General features: G+C 41.8%; 1 protein-coding gene across 1 annotated transcript in view; it reads right to left on the bottom strand.

The window, feature by feature from the left end:
- pdlim4 (PDZ and LIM domain 4) overlaps positions 1–12,898 on the bottom strand; it is a 36,296-nt gene that overhangs the window by 21,270 nt on the left and 2,128 nt on the right. The window contains exon 2 of the mRNA XM_026370669.1: positions 6,695–6,846. Coding sequence (XP_026226454.1) covers positions 6,695–6,846 — 152 coding nt within the window. The remainder of the gene's footprint in view (positions 1–6,694; positions 6,847–12,898) is intronic.

Genomic DNA, 12,898 nt, shown 5'->3' with positions numbered 1-12,898 from the left:
CCGTGTGCTCGGTTTCCTAATACAGACTCAGGTTGATAAATTGGACAGGGTTGAACGAGCTCATTCCTAAAATGTCCCCTTTGATTTCCACCCAGCAGCTCCGACTGTGTGGATCAATGTCAGACCAGACTGAATACAAAGGGCTGAAGAGACAACACATGGAGAGCTAATTTCTGAAATCCACATGTTTTCATTTTAGCAACCAGTATAGTAAACTCCAGTTTAAACGGCCACCACTTGTTTGGCAATGCTCATTCATAAAACACTTCAAAAAGCAAGAGAATGACAGAGAATAACACTGACAGTACAGTAAAGGCCATAAAAGTATTACATTAGTGAAACATAGGAAAACAAATACAGAACAAATGGGTTCATGACAAAGATATAAAAGAAAGGACAGCGTGCAGAAAGAGGTGAAGAGACAGCCACAGTCACTTTCCTGTTCGTTCTCTGGGTCATATGTTCCCTCGTCTGACCTCTGCCTGCCAGGTTTAATTTCCTGATTGGGGAGATGTGTTTTTTTGCAGCGGTGGATGAGTTTACTTTGGCTTTACAGGATCACCGTATTCGAGGAGGAGCACTAGACAAAACCATGTGCCTTCAAATTAAGATGCGGCTGATCTTCACGGAACATTTCAGCGTTCGCTTGTCTCCCTTTGTACAAACCATCTGAACAAGGACGGTTTCAGCTCCGTTATAAGTCAGACATCAGTGGAGCTGAGAGTGAAGCGACTTTGTAATCTGAGAGGAGTTTAAACGCTTTCTCCTCAGGGAGTAATCACCTTTTAAAGACCTGTTATGTGGGGTCTCGTCATCAGACCTCAGAGCTTTACTTACATCAAAATCTGGATGTGGATGATGACAAGAGGGGAAATAGAACCACGGTTTCCCCCACCACCTCCTCCCCTGCTGCAACACAGCCCCTTATACTCCATTGATGCTGCGTTTATAACCACCACAAAAAAGAGACCTTGGGAGAGCGTGAGAAGAATGACGAGATGGAGGGATGACGAGATGGAGGAATGAAGGCAGCCGTGCTGCCAGTGGAGGGGCGAGTGTGTGAGTCGGTTCTTTTTAGTCCTTTTTGTCTTCGTCCCAGCTGGAGTCCTGTGTTCCTTTGGTCTCATGCAGCCTTGTGCACAATTCCTCAGCTGTGAGTCACAGGTCGTGGAGTCAAAGCGAGACAGCAGGGACGATCCTGCACTGGAGCGCTCGTTCTGTCTTTTCTCTGCCTGTTTTTCTGATTCCTGCTGAATCCTGTCGTGTTTTGATTCGATTATGATCAGATTTGTTTTTCTTCCTCCACAGGACTCAGATATTTACTCATACTACAACCATTAGACATCACCCAAACCCCTGATCCTGTCTTATCCCTTACTAGTGCATGTCTAACATTAACCCTTACCTGCACCTAAAATCAATCTCATTTCATATCGTCGTCATCGTTTATCCCTAAACTCTCATCCAAACCATTTGAGAGCTTGTTGTAACGGAGGCATGCATCTGTTCAAACTGCACCCTTTGGTACCAAAATGTTAAGTTAGTAAAAAGGTTAAATGTTTGCCCCAACCCAGAGTATTTCAAAAGGTGGCCATGCCCTGCTGGACGTCATCAAACAGTGATGCACTGGGTCATTGGTCATTTCTCACTGCTGATAAAAACCTATACAGACTTATTTTACAAAAATTATCATCTACATTTCTGCTGTGACGGCTGGAGAAGTGATAGACTGCTGTTATTATATATATATATATATATTTGCTAGTTACAGGAACCTGTGGTGAAAAACTTCACGCACTGTACAGTCGAACTTTGCTTCCAGGACCTTCCACTGACCAGGACTGTGCTGAGTGACCACAGAGCTGCAGCTTTCTTTTCATTTTGAGTGTTTTAAGCAGCACATAATGCCCAGATCTGACAAATCTTAAGCTATACTCATGTTTTGAGACTGCAGATGACTTTATGTTACTTGGATGGATCCGTAAGGCTCTAAACCATCTGCACCACGAGCTTTATTGTAGCCTGGACCAAATTGTAAATTCACTTTTCTACAGTGAGTAAAACTGAAACAAGAACAGCAGGGGGGGGGGGGGGGGGAGAACAAGGCACACACAGCTCAGGACCTGTGACTCATTTCTCAGCACATTTAACTTGCCACTCCAGCAAGACTCTTTCCGAACAACTCGACCGGCGGTGGAAACACACAACCCAACCGCCATCATCTGTTTCTCGAGCCTCTGTAACCGCACGGCGTTCTCCAAGAAGCTCTGGTGGATGTAGGGAGGTGAGGTCAGGGTGGAAGAGGCACAAGAGAGAAAGATGAAGAGGAGATATAAAAAGAAGACGTGAAGAGGGATTTAGGTTTGGAGAGGAGAGTAGTAGGACGGCATGTGGAGGCCAAAGACGAGGGAGGTGAGAGATAAAAGCCCACTGAAGCAGAGAGGGCCACATTTCCTCCAGCTGGTTCATGTATCTACAGACTGTTTAGGTCTGAGCAAAGCAGACATGACAAACTCCTATATGGGCCTCGTGTGTCTGTCCAGGTCGTCTGACATTACAGTGAACTTCGGCAGTGTGTTTGTGGAGCGGGCAGCGGCCATTATTCCTTCCCAGTCAGACGAAACAGCCACATTCGATTACTGATGCCAGGAACTAACAGAAACTAGCAAGTGGGTGTTTCACCTCAAATTGGAGCGTTGACAGGTCTGCATCAGTGAGGAGGCCTTATGGAAAATGGAAAACTGTGCTGGAGTAGTGACGTCAGAGCACTTTTTTACGCTGTCCTTGTCTTGACTTCTTTTAATTCATTGAGCGCCTTTACTCTCTCACGTTTCTTCTCACTTAACAGCTGTCAGTATATCAACTTCATGGAAACTAAAGGAAAAGTCTGCAGAACCTTAAGTCAGTGGGATTCACCATCTAAGAGTCATGACTGTGCAAAATGCATTGACAACGATTAAGTGTATGAAAAACCTAATAAATCACTATTAGCACTAAAAGCAGACAAATTCTAAATTCCTGTGAGCACGGATTAATCACGTTTGACTATTTGAAAGTTCTGTTTTTCTTCCACATAAACAACTGCCGGCCCGATTTCCGTGATGTCTCTTTCCCCATTATTTAGCTATCGTGAGCTCCTCGGGGCTCCGAACTAGAAACTGTGCTCTTAAAATGCTCCATAATAGGAATTATGAAAAATGAGGGTTATGAAAGTAATAAATGCAGAGACATTACAAAGAGACATTCTTGCGTTACATAAGAGCTCGAGCTCAGATGCATCCAGTGTACTGTAATTTTGGTTCACAGCAGACATGTAGACTCATATTTGTCCATCGGCAGCAACACAAAATTACAGGTCTCCTATTTCTCCCTCTATGACTCTGTGACTGCTTTTTTATGGCATATAGGCTTTTAATGACCGCTGAGATCTGCTGTCCTCTGAAATATTATTTTCTAGTGAGTCAGCATGGGTTCTCCGAGTCACTCCCATTTTTTTATTTATTTATTTATTTTGACTCCAGAACCAGTGGTTGCAGTTAAGTGATCCACAGCTATTCTTACAGCCCACAACTGAGGAGTGTTTCCAATAAGATGAAAATCCCATACTCACACACATATGATCATATTTTATATTTGAATATGACATCCCCATTGTCTGGCTAATTAATAACACAAGCTTAATAATTAATTATTATTAACATAACAACCTTATTCATCACACTGACAACACACTGCATCAGCTCATTGTTTTTCTGGGAGGACTTTGTATTGTTTCATTTCAGAATATTTTTTCAGAATACAACAGCAACATCTTTTTCTCATTCATGAATTTGAGGCTTTTACAGGTGATTTTATTTAGTCTGCTCAGTTATTGTGATGGTTCCTGTTTGTTAACATATGACTTCCAGTCATGTCAAGGTGTTTAGGAAACTGGTTATTGAAAGTAAAATGCTTTGGAAAATGTGGCTTCACATTAACTTTATGGAACATTATGTAAAACTTGTGGTGCCTTTTGTCTGAGTGAGAGAAACTCGGTGTAACTGAATTTCCAGCGTAAAGCAGAATACGTTTAAAGCAGAAAATGTTTAAAGCAAAGCGCGACACGTCTCTTTCTGTTTATTATTGTTTCTACTTTTCCTTCGTCTCATGTTTCCCACCTTCTTTCAGTCCCCACCTTCTCTTTTAATGTCTTTCTTTGGTCAGAAAAATCCCTAACTTTCTCATCCATTCTTCTGCTTGAACCCCTCCTGAACTAACTGCCCTCCCCTTCAGGAGCAATTCACTTCAGCTTTGTGCACCGGTGCATGTCTAACATAACTCTCAGACATGACTTACCCTCCTCCTGTCCGGCAGTAGGGCAGCTCACACTGTAATTATTCCGCCAATATACTGAGGAAAGGTCACATACCAGCAGTTTCATTTGCGTTATGTGACCCTGCATCCAACGACTACGCTGTCAGTTTAAATGGGACATTGAGGAGAACTGATGAACAGCGTGACTGTGTCGGGCGCTTTACTCATGGCTATAATTTAGAGTAAATTAAAAGACATTACATTACATTGTGTCCCTCTGCAATTAACTCACTTGCACTTTGCATTTAGATACAAAATGATCAATGATTACGACCTCAAAGTTTCTAAAAACACCAAATACGTCCTCAGAAAATGTGCAGAATGTAAAGAATATAATACAAATATGACAGATCTCCAATGAAGTGGTGAAACAAGCAGCTAAGGAGTCAAAGTGAAACCAAATCTTGGCTAATGCAACTGACTCTACGCTGCACATTCATCACTCTCAAGTTCTCCTGCTTTTTATCACGCTAAATTGCTTCTTACATTCTCTAATGTGTTGAACAACTTTAGCTCTTTAAGGGGAAATTTAACCTGAATTTGGGAACATTAGTGTGCATGTGGTGAAGTGTGGGAGTGCCCTCTTTTTGGGCTCCTGCAGCTGCAGAGGAACTCCCCAGTCTTTGCTGAATGCTGCTTTATGTATCCTTAAATAAATTTACTATCCCTATGTGGACAAGCCACTTAACGCTCAGCCGCTCAGCTTGATATATGGATGGATGCTTTCGACTACAGGCTGGGAGAGAGCTGATGCATGGTCGAGTGCATACTGTAAAACACAAGCAGAGTGGACACAGACAGAGAAAAAGTGCTCCACTGTCTGCGTTTGGAGTTCCTGCATGTGTGAATCTTTGCTTATCTGACGTATCAGATTACTCCATGAGTGATTCTTATTTCCACTGCATCTGCAAGTCAACTTCATGTTCCAGGCCATTATGGGAGAGAGACTGTGTTGTCTGCTGCCCTAAAAGGAGAGGGCTGAAGCACTATTTGGCAGTTGTCATGTTGTAACTGAGGCTGAAACCACACAGTGTTCTTCATATGAGAAGATGGGATTCAGAGGGTGCCAGATTAGCTCTGCACTTTCCAGGACTCTCGCAACCCACATTTAATATAAATGTGGGAAGCAAATGGCATTTCAGTTGAACATGTTGCTCCTGTCAGCTGCCTAAGGTCAAATCATCCATCCTCATTCTTGGTCTAAAAATGATGCTCCAGTCTGAAGAGTGACAGACAATTTTCCACCTCGTGAAGTGGTAAAAGGCCTAATATCAACATGTGAAGTCCATTTGAAAAGGTCACCGTCTGACTCATTGAATGTACAAGGCTCATTGACTTTGACGGCACTCTATAGGAGCTGAGTCGATCATTTAAACTGTCGTAAACCTGTCGTCTGTCCCTATGACGCCACCGTGCCAAGATGAACAGACGCACCACAAATAGAAACAAGATGTGTTCCTGGCAGAAAATGACCTTTGTCATTAAAAATCAGTCGAGTTTTCAACTCAATTCCCTTAATGAGCCTCAGAACAAAAACTATAAGCAGCCGCTGCTGAGGGTCAAAGCAGCGACCACTGACTAGCGAGTGACTAACATTTCCTGATGTCCAATTATTCTGAATGTTACTGCTCCCATCAGCCATTTGGAAAACCAGCTGAATTTACAGTATTCTGTTGCATATTCTGAAGAAACCAGCGCTAATAAGTCAGAAGTCTGTAAACAATTACAGCAAATCTATATATATATATATATATATATATATATATATATATATATATATATATATATATATATATATATATATATAAGTGGAACAAACTCAATAAGTCATGCAGCGTAGCCACACAGTATGTTTAAGGTGGGTTTGAACACAGTACATGTGCATTTAGACCTTTTTACTGTACATATGTTCCAACAAGTCATCAAACAGAAGCAACTAACAAGGATATGGGTCTGTGACTTCTAAATCATCTGACACGATCATCACAAAGATTGTTTGTCTGAGCTTTTTTAATCTGGAACTATAATTAAGGCGTGGTCCAGTTAAAAGAGTAGCCCACCTACACAGCAGCTGTCGGACTGTGATCGAGGACTAGTCCACAGTAAACAGAGTCTTATTCACTCAGGGTTTTAATCACAGTGCAACTAGAGCTGCAAAATGCTTTTTACCGACACATACTGTACAACTAGACAATGGTTGCACCATTCTTCGTCGATTCTACCATATCTACACATGCTGTAAGAATCACTGGCTTTTAATATATAACTGACTTTAATGTGTAAAATCAGTGGAGCTCCTCTTGAAAGCAGCAGGACCATGTGTTGATCCAATGACCCATACCTGCTGATGCTGAGCGTGAGCTGCTGACTGCAGGTTTTGATCCTGTTCTGAGCCTCCATGTGTGTCATCTGCTCTGTGCTGTCACCGTTGATCATCAGGATGGTGTCGCCCGGACACAGGTCACCTTGGGCCGCCTTGCTGCCTGGTGTTACCTAAACACGACGTTCACACACACACATACCAGTCCAAGCACACCCAGGAAAAGAAAAGCAAGAGCTGTAATAAGTGGTGTCAAACTGTCAGTGAGAAAGAAAGAGAAGAAAAAGAGCATTGGGAGTGTCAACACAAAGGCCAAATTCAACAAAAGCAACTCTCTTTTGATTTATGTAATATTGCCTTGGGCAGCGCTCTAGGTTTACATTTTCAAAAGCCAGTAACAATGACACAGGGAAGTGAGAGGTCTCGCAGACTTTTAGAGATGGTGAAACATTTGAATACATCCACAGTTTCCTTAGAAAAGCTACAGCGCACATATTCATGATCACATCAGACTAAACCCTCAGTGAATGACCTCAACAACTGTCTCTGTGTAATGTTTGCAAGCATCTGCTCAATATGTTCTAGTTTCTCTCTTTTTTTTAAGTGTGTCACTTGAACTGTGTTGAACATGTGAAACACACGCCTGTTTTCATTTTGAAGATGATCTTTCAGCTGCTGGACAGTGAGCAGGATCCTCTCTGTGATCCTTCACTCCTGAAAAACACTGGTCTGTGGACATTTGAGCCCCACAGGGAGGCGACGGGGGTGTGGGGAAATGAGGAAGGTGGGCGTCCCAATGGATCTGTTTCACCTTCACAGACACACTAAGTAACATATGACAACAATTTTCCATTATTACACACACTCACACAAATGCTCCTGCTATTTCCAGGCCTCCCTCGCTCTGGTCGTATTGTTTTGTTGAACATAAATAAGAAAAAACTACTTATCATCAAACCAAGACGTCCACACTAAAGCGGTTTCCGTCATATGGCAGCAAGCTGCAGAGTAAAACACTCTTTACCAACAATAAAACAAATGCAAACAACTGTCATCATGTCTCTGGTCTTCTCTGCGCGCTCCATGTGCAGTCAGGCATACACATACGTACGACTGCATGTTTCCAACCATTAAACAGGAGGAGATCTTCTACAGATGGATTCAATTGTTACAGTCCCACACATTTTTATATCAGATTGAAAAAGCACAATAGTAATTAATGTGTTTTTCTAACCACATTCAAAACATTTATAGCAGCAGCAGCAATTACTGTTAATTTTGTATAAACAGGGAAGAACTTTTATGTGCTTACTTAAATATGTCATTATCAGGTGATCAGAGGATTGTTTCTAGACTAATAAATTAGTTTTTACTCCATTTACTGTATATGTCATAAAATCTATCGCAATTTCCAAGTGCTTCATCATCGTCACCTGAACTTTTGAACTAAGCAGCTCTCTGTACGGGAACATGTCTGAGAGCTAACACAGGTACTTACATGTATAAACACACACAGACCTGAAGATTTAGGATGATTTTCCTGTTAATGAACCATTTGTGTGTCAAGTGCCAGTGATTCATCTTTGTCCTGTCATCCAAGGTTTTAAGTGGATCACTCTCCCTAAGCTCCTTCATTTCCACACCATGGCGCCCACTTCCTGACCTTAGAACATCTCGTAGTGCCTATTGCTTTGACAGCTCAGCATTGAGATGTGTTGTGTTTGGAACAGTGAAACCTTGTGTTGAAACAAACACTCACCTCACTAATAGATAAGTAAAAGTAATCTAATCCAAGACAAATTAAGAGGGGGGGGTAGCTCGCACGGGAAGCTGCCTCGCTAAGCGGACAGAACATTTTAAGAGCTAAGCCACACAAGTTCACGCTCCATGAAGCGCTAATAGCTGAGTCGTGTGGTTCAAATGTGGAATTCCTAATTTACAGCCTCTGGCCGCCCCCAGTGTCCCTGAGTCAGTTCCGGTAAGCTCCGAGGTCAGCAGCACGGGGGGGGGGAAATGTGCCTAAGTGTGTGTGTGAGCTGAACTCATGTTAGTCACTAAAGAAACCGAAAGATTGAGTTTTTAAATAAGTATGAATATGTTTTTTCAACTTTCTTATTTGTCCAAGCAGCTGTTGACAGACACTAAGTGCAGGTCATGGTTTCACTCATTATTCAGCACTTTAAATGCTTTCGTGTGCATTTGTGTCTGTGTTGTGTCAAAGTGGACTGAAGTCCATTAATTCACACACACAGAGTGAAAACTAACATCTCAGGGTCAATAGTGGTGCATGAATCACACACACACACACACACACACACACACACACACACACACACACACACACACGCAGTGGTATGCCACGTGCCACACTGGCACAATGGCATGACTTCAGGTCGTCACTGGACGCCAAACGTTCCCGTGGTTCAGATATAATCACAATCTGCCATATTTGCACTGACGTGAATCTACACAGCTTTAATGTTTGTACTCAGTGGCCTCCACATGCGGCTTTGAAAGCCTCACCAACATTTGTTTATCCCTGACTTTCTATTTTTGTCTTCTTACTCGCATGAAACCGCTCATAGTAAGAAAAGCTAAATGATCCATGTCCACTTGTGTCACAATTTGGCAGAAATGTGCCGTCATGAACTGTGAAAAGCGGTTTCTAGACCACTGTGGAGGAGCTTAAAAGGCCAAAGTTTTTAATAAAACAATCCAACCATGCTAAAAAAATAGCATTTTAGTATCATATGGTATAAATTCAGTCCCATTTTCACTCAGTAAACATAAAGTCAGTTCCAGCAGAAATGGAGAAAAATGTTACTCTGATGAAATGAGAGTTGAAATTATATAAATAACGGTTAATTTGCAATGTAACTATATAAATATATTTCACTGAAGCTGCTCATCTGACATAATTTGATGTCCTTGGAAGAATCTGTGTGAAATTACTTCTACAGGCCGACGATGAACGGGCTGCAGAGATTGTGCAAGCATCCGTCACGGATTCTAGGCAGCGTTGATGGTGCAGAGAGAATATTCACTGGTAGTTGGGTAATCTAAACAGTCACATAACTTCCATAAGGGTCTGCTGCACAAACAGTGACATAGTTAATTGCTAACAGATAGCGCGGTTAGCAAATGACAGCCTCGTGTCACACGGAGTCATCATGTGGGACGCTGAGGCCTGATGAATGTGTGGGTGTTTTTCTGAGTCTGTTTGAGAGTGAAACAAAGAGAAGCAGAGGATGGTCTCTCTCTTTACATACATATATATATATATATATATATATATATATATATATATATACACACACATATATACACATATAGCTGCAGTGTTTGCATGTAATGAAGCTGCAACACGTTCACGAGTGTGACAGCAGCCAAATGTTTCTGTCACGTCATCGTTGTTTATGTCTGTGTGTATCTGTATCTCTGTATCCTCCTGTTTCATCTACACCAGAATCTAAACCATAAAAGTGAAAGTGCTTTTCATGACCTCTCAAGGATTTTATCTTCCAAGTAGGTATAAAAAGTTTGTAAAGCACATTTTGACCTAGAATGAAAATACTCCCTCCTTGAAATCAGGCTCTGATTATTATAATATTACACCGTTTCTGTAAGTATAATTTAACCGAGTTAGTGCATCTTAAGGTAGAAGTAGAAGGTAGAAGTGGGTTCATTCAGGGGAGTTTTTCTCCATTTAATGTATAGAAATGTGTTAGAAACACATTAGATGCAGTATGATCAACCCAGACAACTACGTAAATGATGACCTTTCAACCTAAATGATCAAATCAACACATCAGTTATGTCTTATAGTTGTTACTGAGCTTTGTGTGTGAAGAACATGAAGGTTTTAAATGTTTTTCCCTTGTCCCAATCCCACGGAGACGCTTTCTGCTGGGTGGGAGCACCAAGCTGCACGCCTCAGCAACACAGAGAATAATTCCTGGCTGCGTGTCAGACGCTTTTGTTTGCTGGTTGGACCTGAGATAGGAACCATGGTTATGACCTTAGTGACACTTTGGAAAGACATTACACAGCCTGGGGTGTGTGGTTATGACTGGTGTGCGATTATAACACTCAAACAAAGAGGCTGAATCTGCCAAGACCAACAAGCAATGCAGCTTATGATTAAATATGTGACACTGGACCTTAATGAGAACATGAGGAAATGGGAGTGTCACTTGAACCTAATTGCACTCAGTAACACATTTGTGTGCGTCTAGAATGACCATAATTTGACTCATTAGTAAGTATAAGTAGTCTCCCTCAATGACAGCTGGGATTGACTCCAGTGCCCACTGCAACTGGAAAAGCGCTTAAGAAAACAGATAGATGGACGGAGCAAGTGTGTCGAAATCCCTTTAAATGTGATTCATAATGAGATAATTAATAATTCTGACAGTCTGGGATCAGCTTCTCCCGAACTGTTTCCCACGTGTCTTTTTCCTCCTGCTCCAACATGTTGTGTATTATCATTTAACAGCATCACTAGAGTCGTGTTGTAGATACTTGGCAGCGAATGCAAAAGCATGTCTGTGGTGAATGAAGCCGACTAAGGTTAAGTACATAACTCAAAATTCACTTCTGTACCTGAAAAACGCTCCAGAGTCAAACGGCAGGATGCTGCATTACTGTCATCTGCACAGTGAGGAAAACATGTTTCTCTGTACAATAAAATTCTTCCATTTCTTTCTACATCGAAAGCCAAAGATAACATCATAAAACAAACAAACGTTTGATTGATTTGGCACATGCTTTATGTCGGATGCCCTTTCCTTGTGCAACCTCATGTGCTTCATGAGACAGTTGACCCTGCAGCAGAAACCGAGTTCATCTAAGAAACTGAAACTGCTAAAATGACAAATGAAAACTTCTTAAGAGATCTCTCACACGTTGTCATGTTTACACCGACTACAGAAAGTCCATACAGCAGATAAACAGGAAACGCTGATCAACAACCCGACGACTCGCGCTGTTCCTGCTACTGTTTCGGTAACTCCACAGTATCACTGACAACAGGAAATTCTTGGAATGCACCATCTGTTATCTTTTGCTCAGTTTGTTGTGGAGATGCAGCTCACAGCATCTATAATTCTAGGCCGGAGAAAAGAGCCACGGCCACGGAGCAGCTGAAAGCTGATTATTATAACCAGCAGTGTCAGAGAAACGACCCATGTGGCTTCTAGTCACATGTCCAGTCTCTGGTATGTGGCACCATGTTGGACAGACGCATGAAGAGAGTAACAGGGTACAGAGGACATTGAGTTCATTTGATGTATGTATAACTAGCAATGCTAGTTAAGAAAACCCGTCTTTGTCTCTGTGATTCCAAAGTCTTTACATAAGAACCATAGAAAGATTCAGCTTTATATGATGTTTAACTCTAACGTGGATCCACTGCCTTCATCACTCACACTGAAATTACTTAATGAAAGAAATTTACAAATTAAACAAAATATGAATCAATGATATGAAATAATCTTAGCGGCAACTTTACAAAACTAAGTATTAAAAATGATCTTTTTTTACTGCTGGTTGCACAAAACAAGTGAAGTTGGGATTTGGGAAAAACACAAAACACACAATGATTAATCAGAAACTGTATCAACATGTGATCTGTGGATGTTAAGGTCTGAAGAATCCAACGATCGTTTCCCATCTTGTATAAACAGGACAGAACACACATCAACATAAAGTTGTCAGAAGGGAAGCTGCACAGTGTTTGGGTCATTATTTACCCAACACTCAGTTGTAAATTCCTGTCCAGTAGAAAAATGGCTGCCAGTTGGCATCCCTGACGAGCGTCCTGCGTCACCTTCTGCCTGAACATCGGTTTCCAAACGTGCTTATAGCACAGCTGCTATATTCAACGCATCCTCTCTAAATGTTTCTGCAGTTACATCAGTGTTTTTATTTCTCTGCCTCTCATTCTCTCTCATGCACACACATTCGTTTAGCACCCTACCGCTGCAGGCACACGCACAGTATCGAAGTCAAGCAGAGGCACCATTACACGGCTGCAGTCCTAATGAGCTGACGGGGGACTAATGGGCTAATTCTGGGACATTATCACTTTAAGCAAAGAAGCAGCTGCTGCCACCAGAACTTGTTCTCTGGCATTAAGTGCAGGTGTTTCATTGCATTGACTACAGAACTGTATCTTGAGGCTTCTGTGATACCAAAATACCCTCCAAAGAGGCTTTTTGGATCCTG

This window comes from Anabas testudineus, chromosome 14 (genome assembly GCF_900324465.2).
Source record: "Anabas testudineus chromosome 14, fAnaTes1.2, whole genome shotgun sequence".
Lineage (NCBI taxonomy): Eukaryota > Metazoa > Chordata > Actinopteri > Anabantiformes > Anabantidae > Anabas > Anabas testudineus.
Note: the sequence above shows the minus strand (reverse complement) of the source record. Positions and strands in the feature narration are given on the sequence as shown.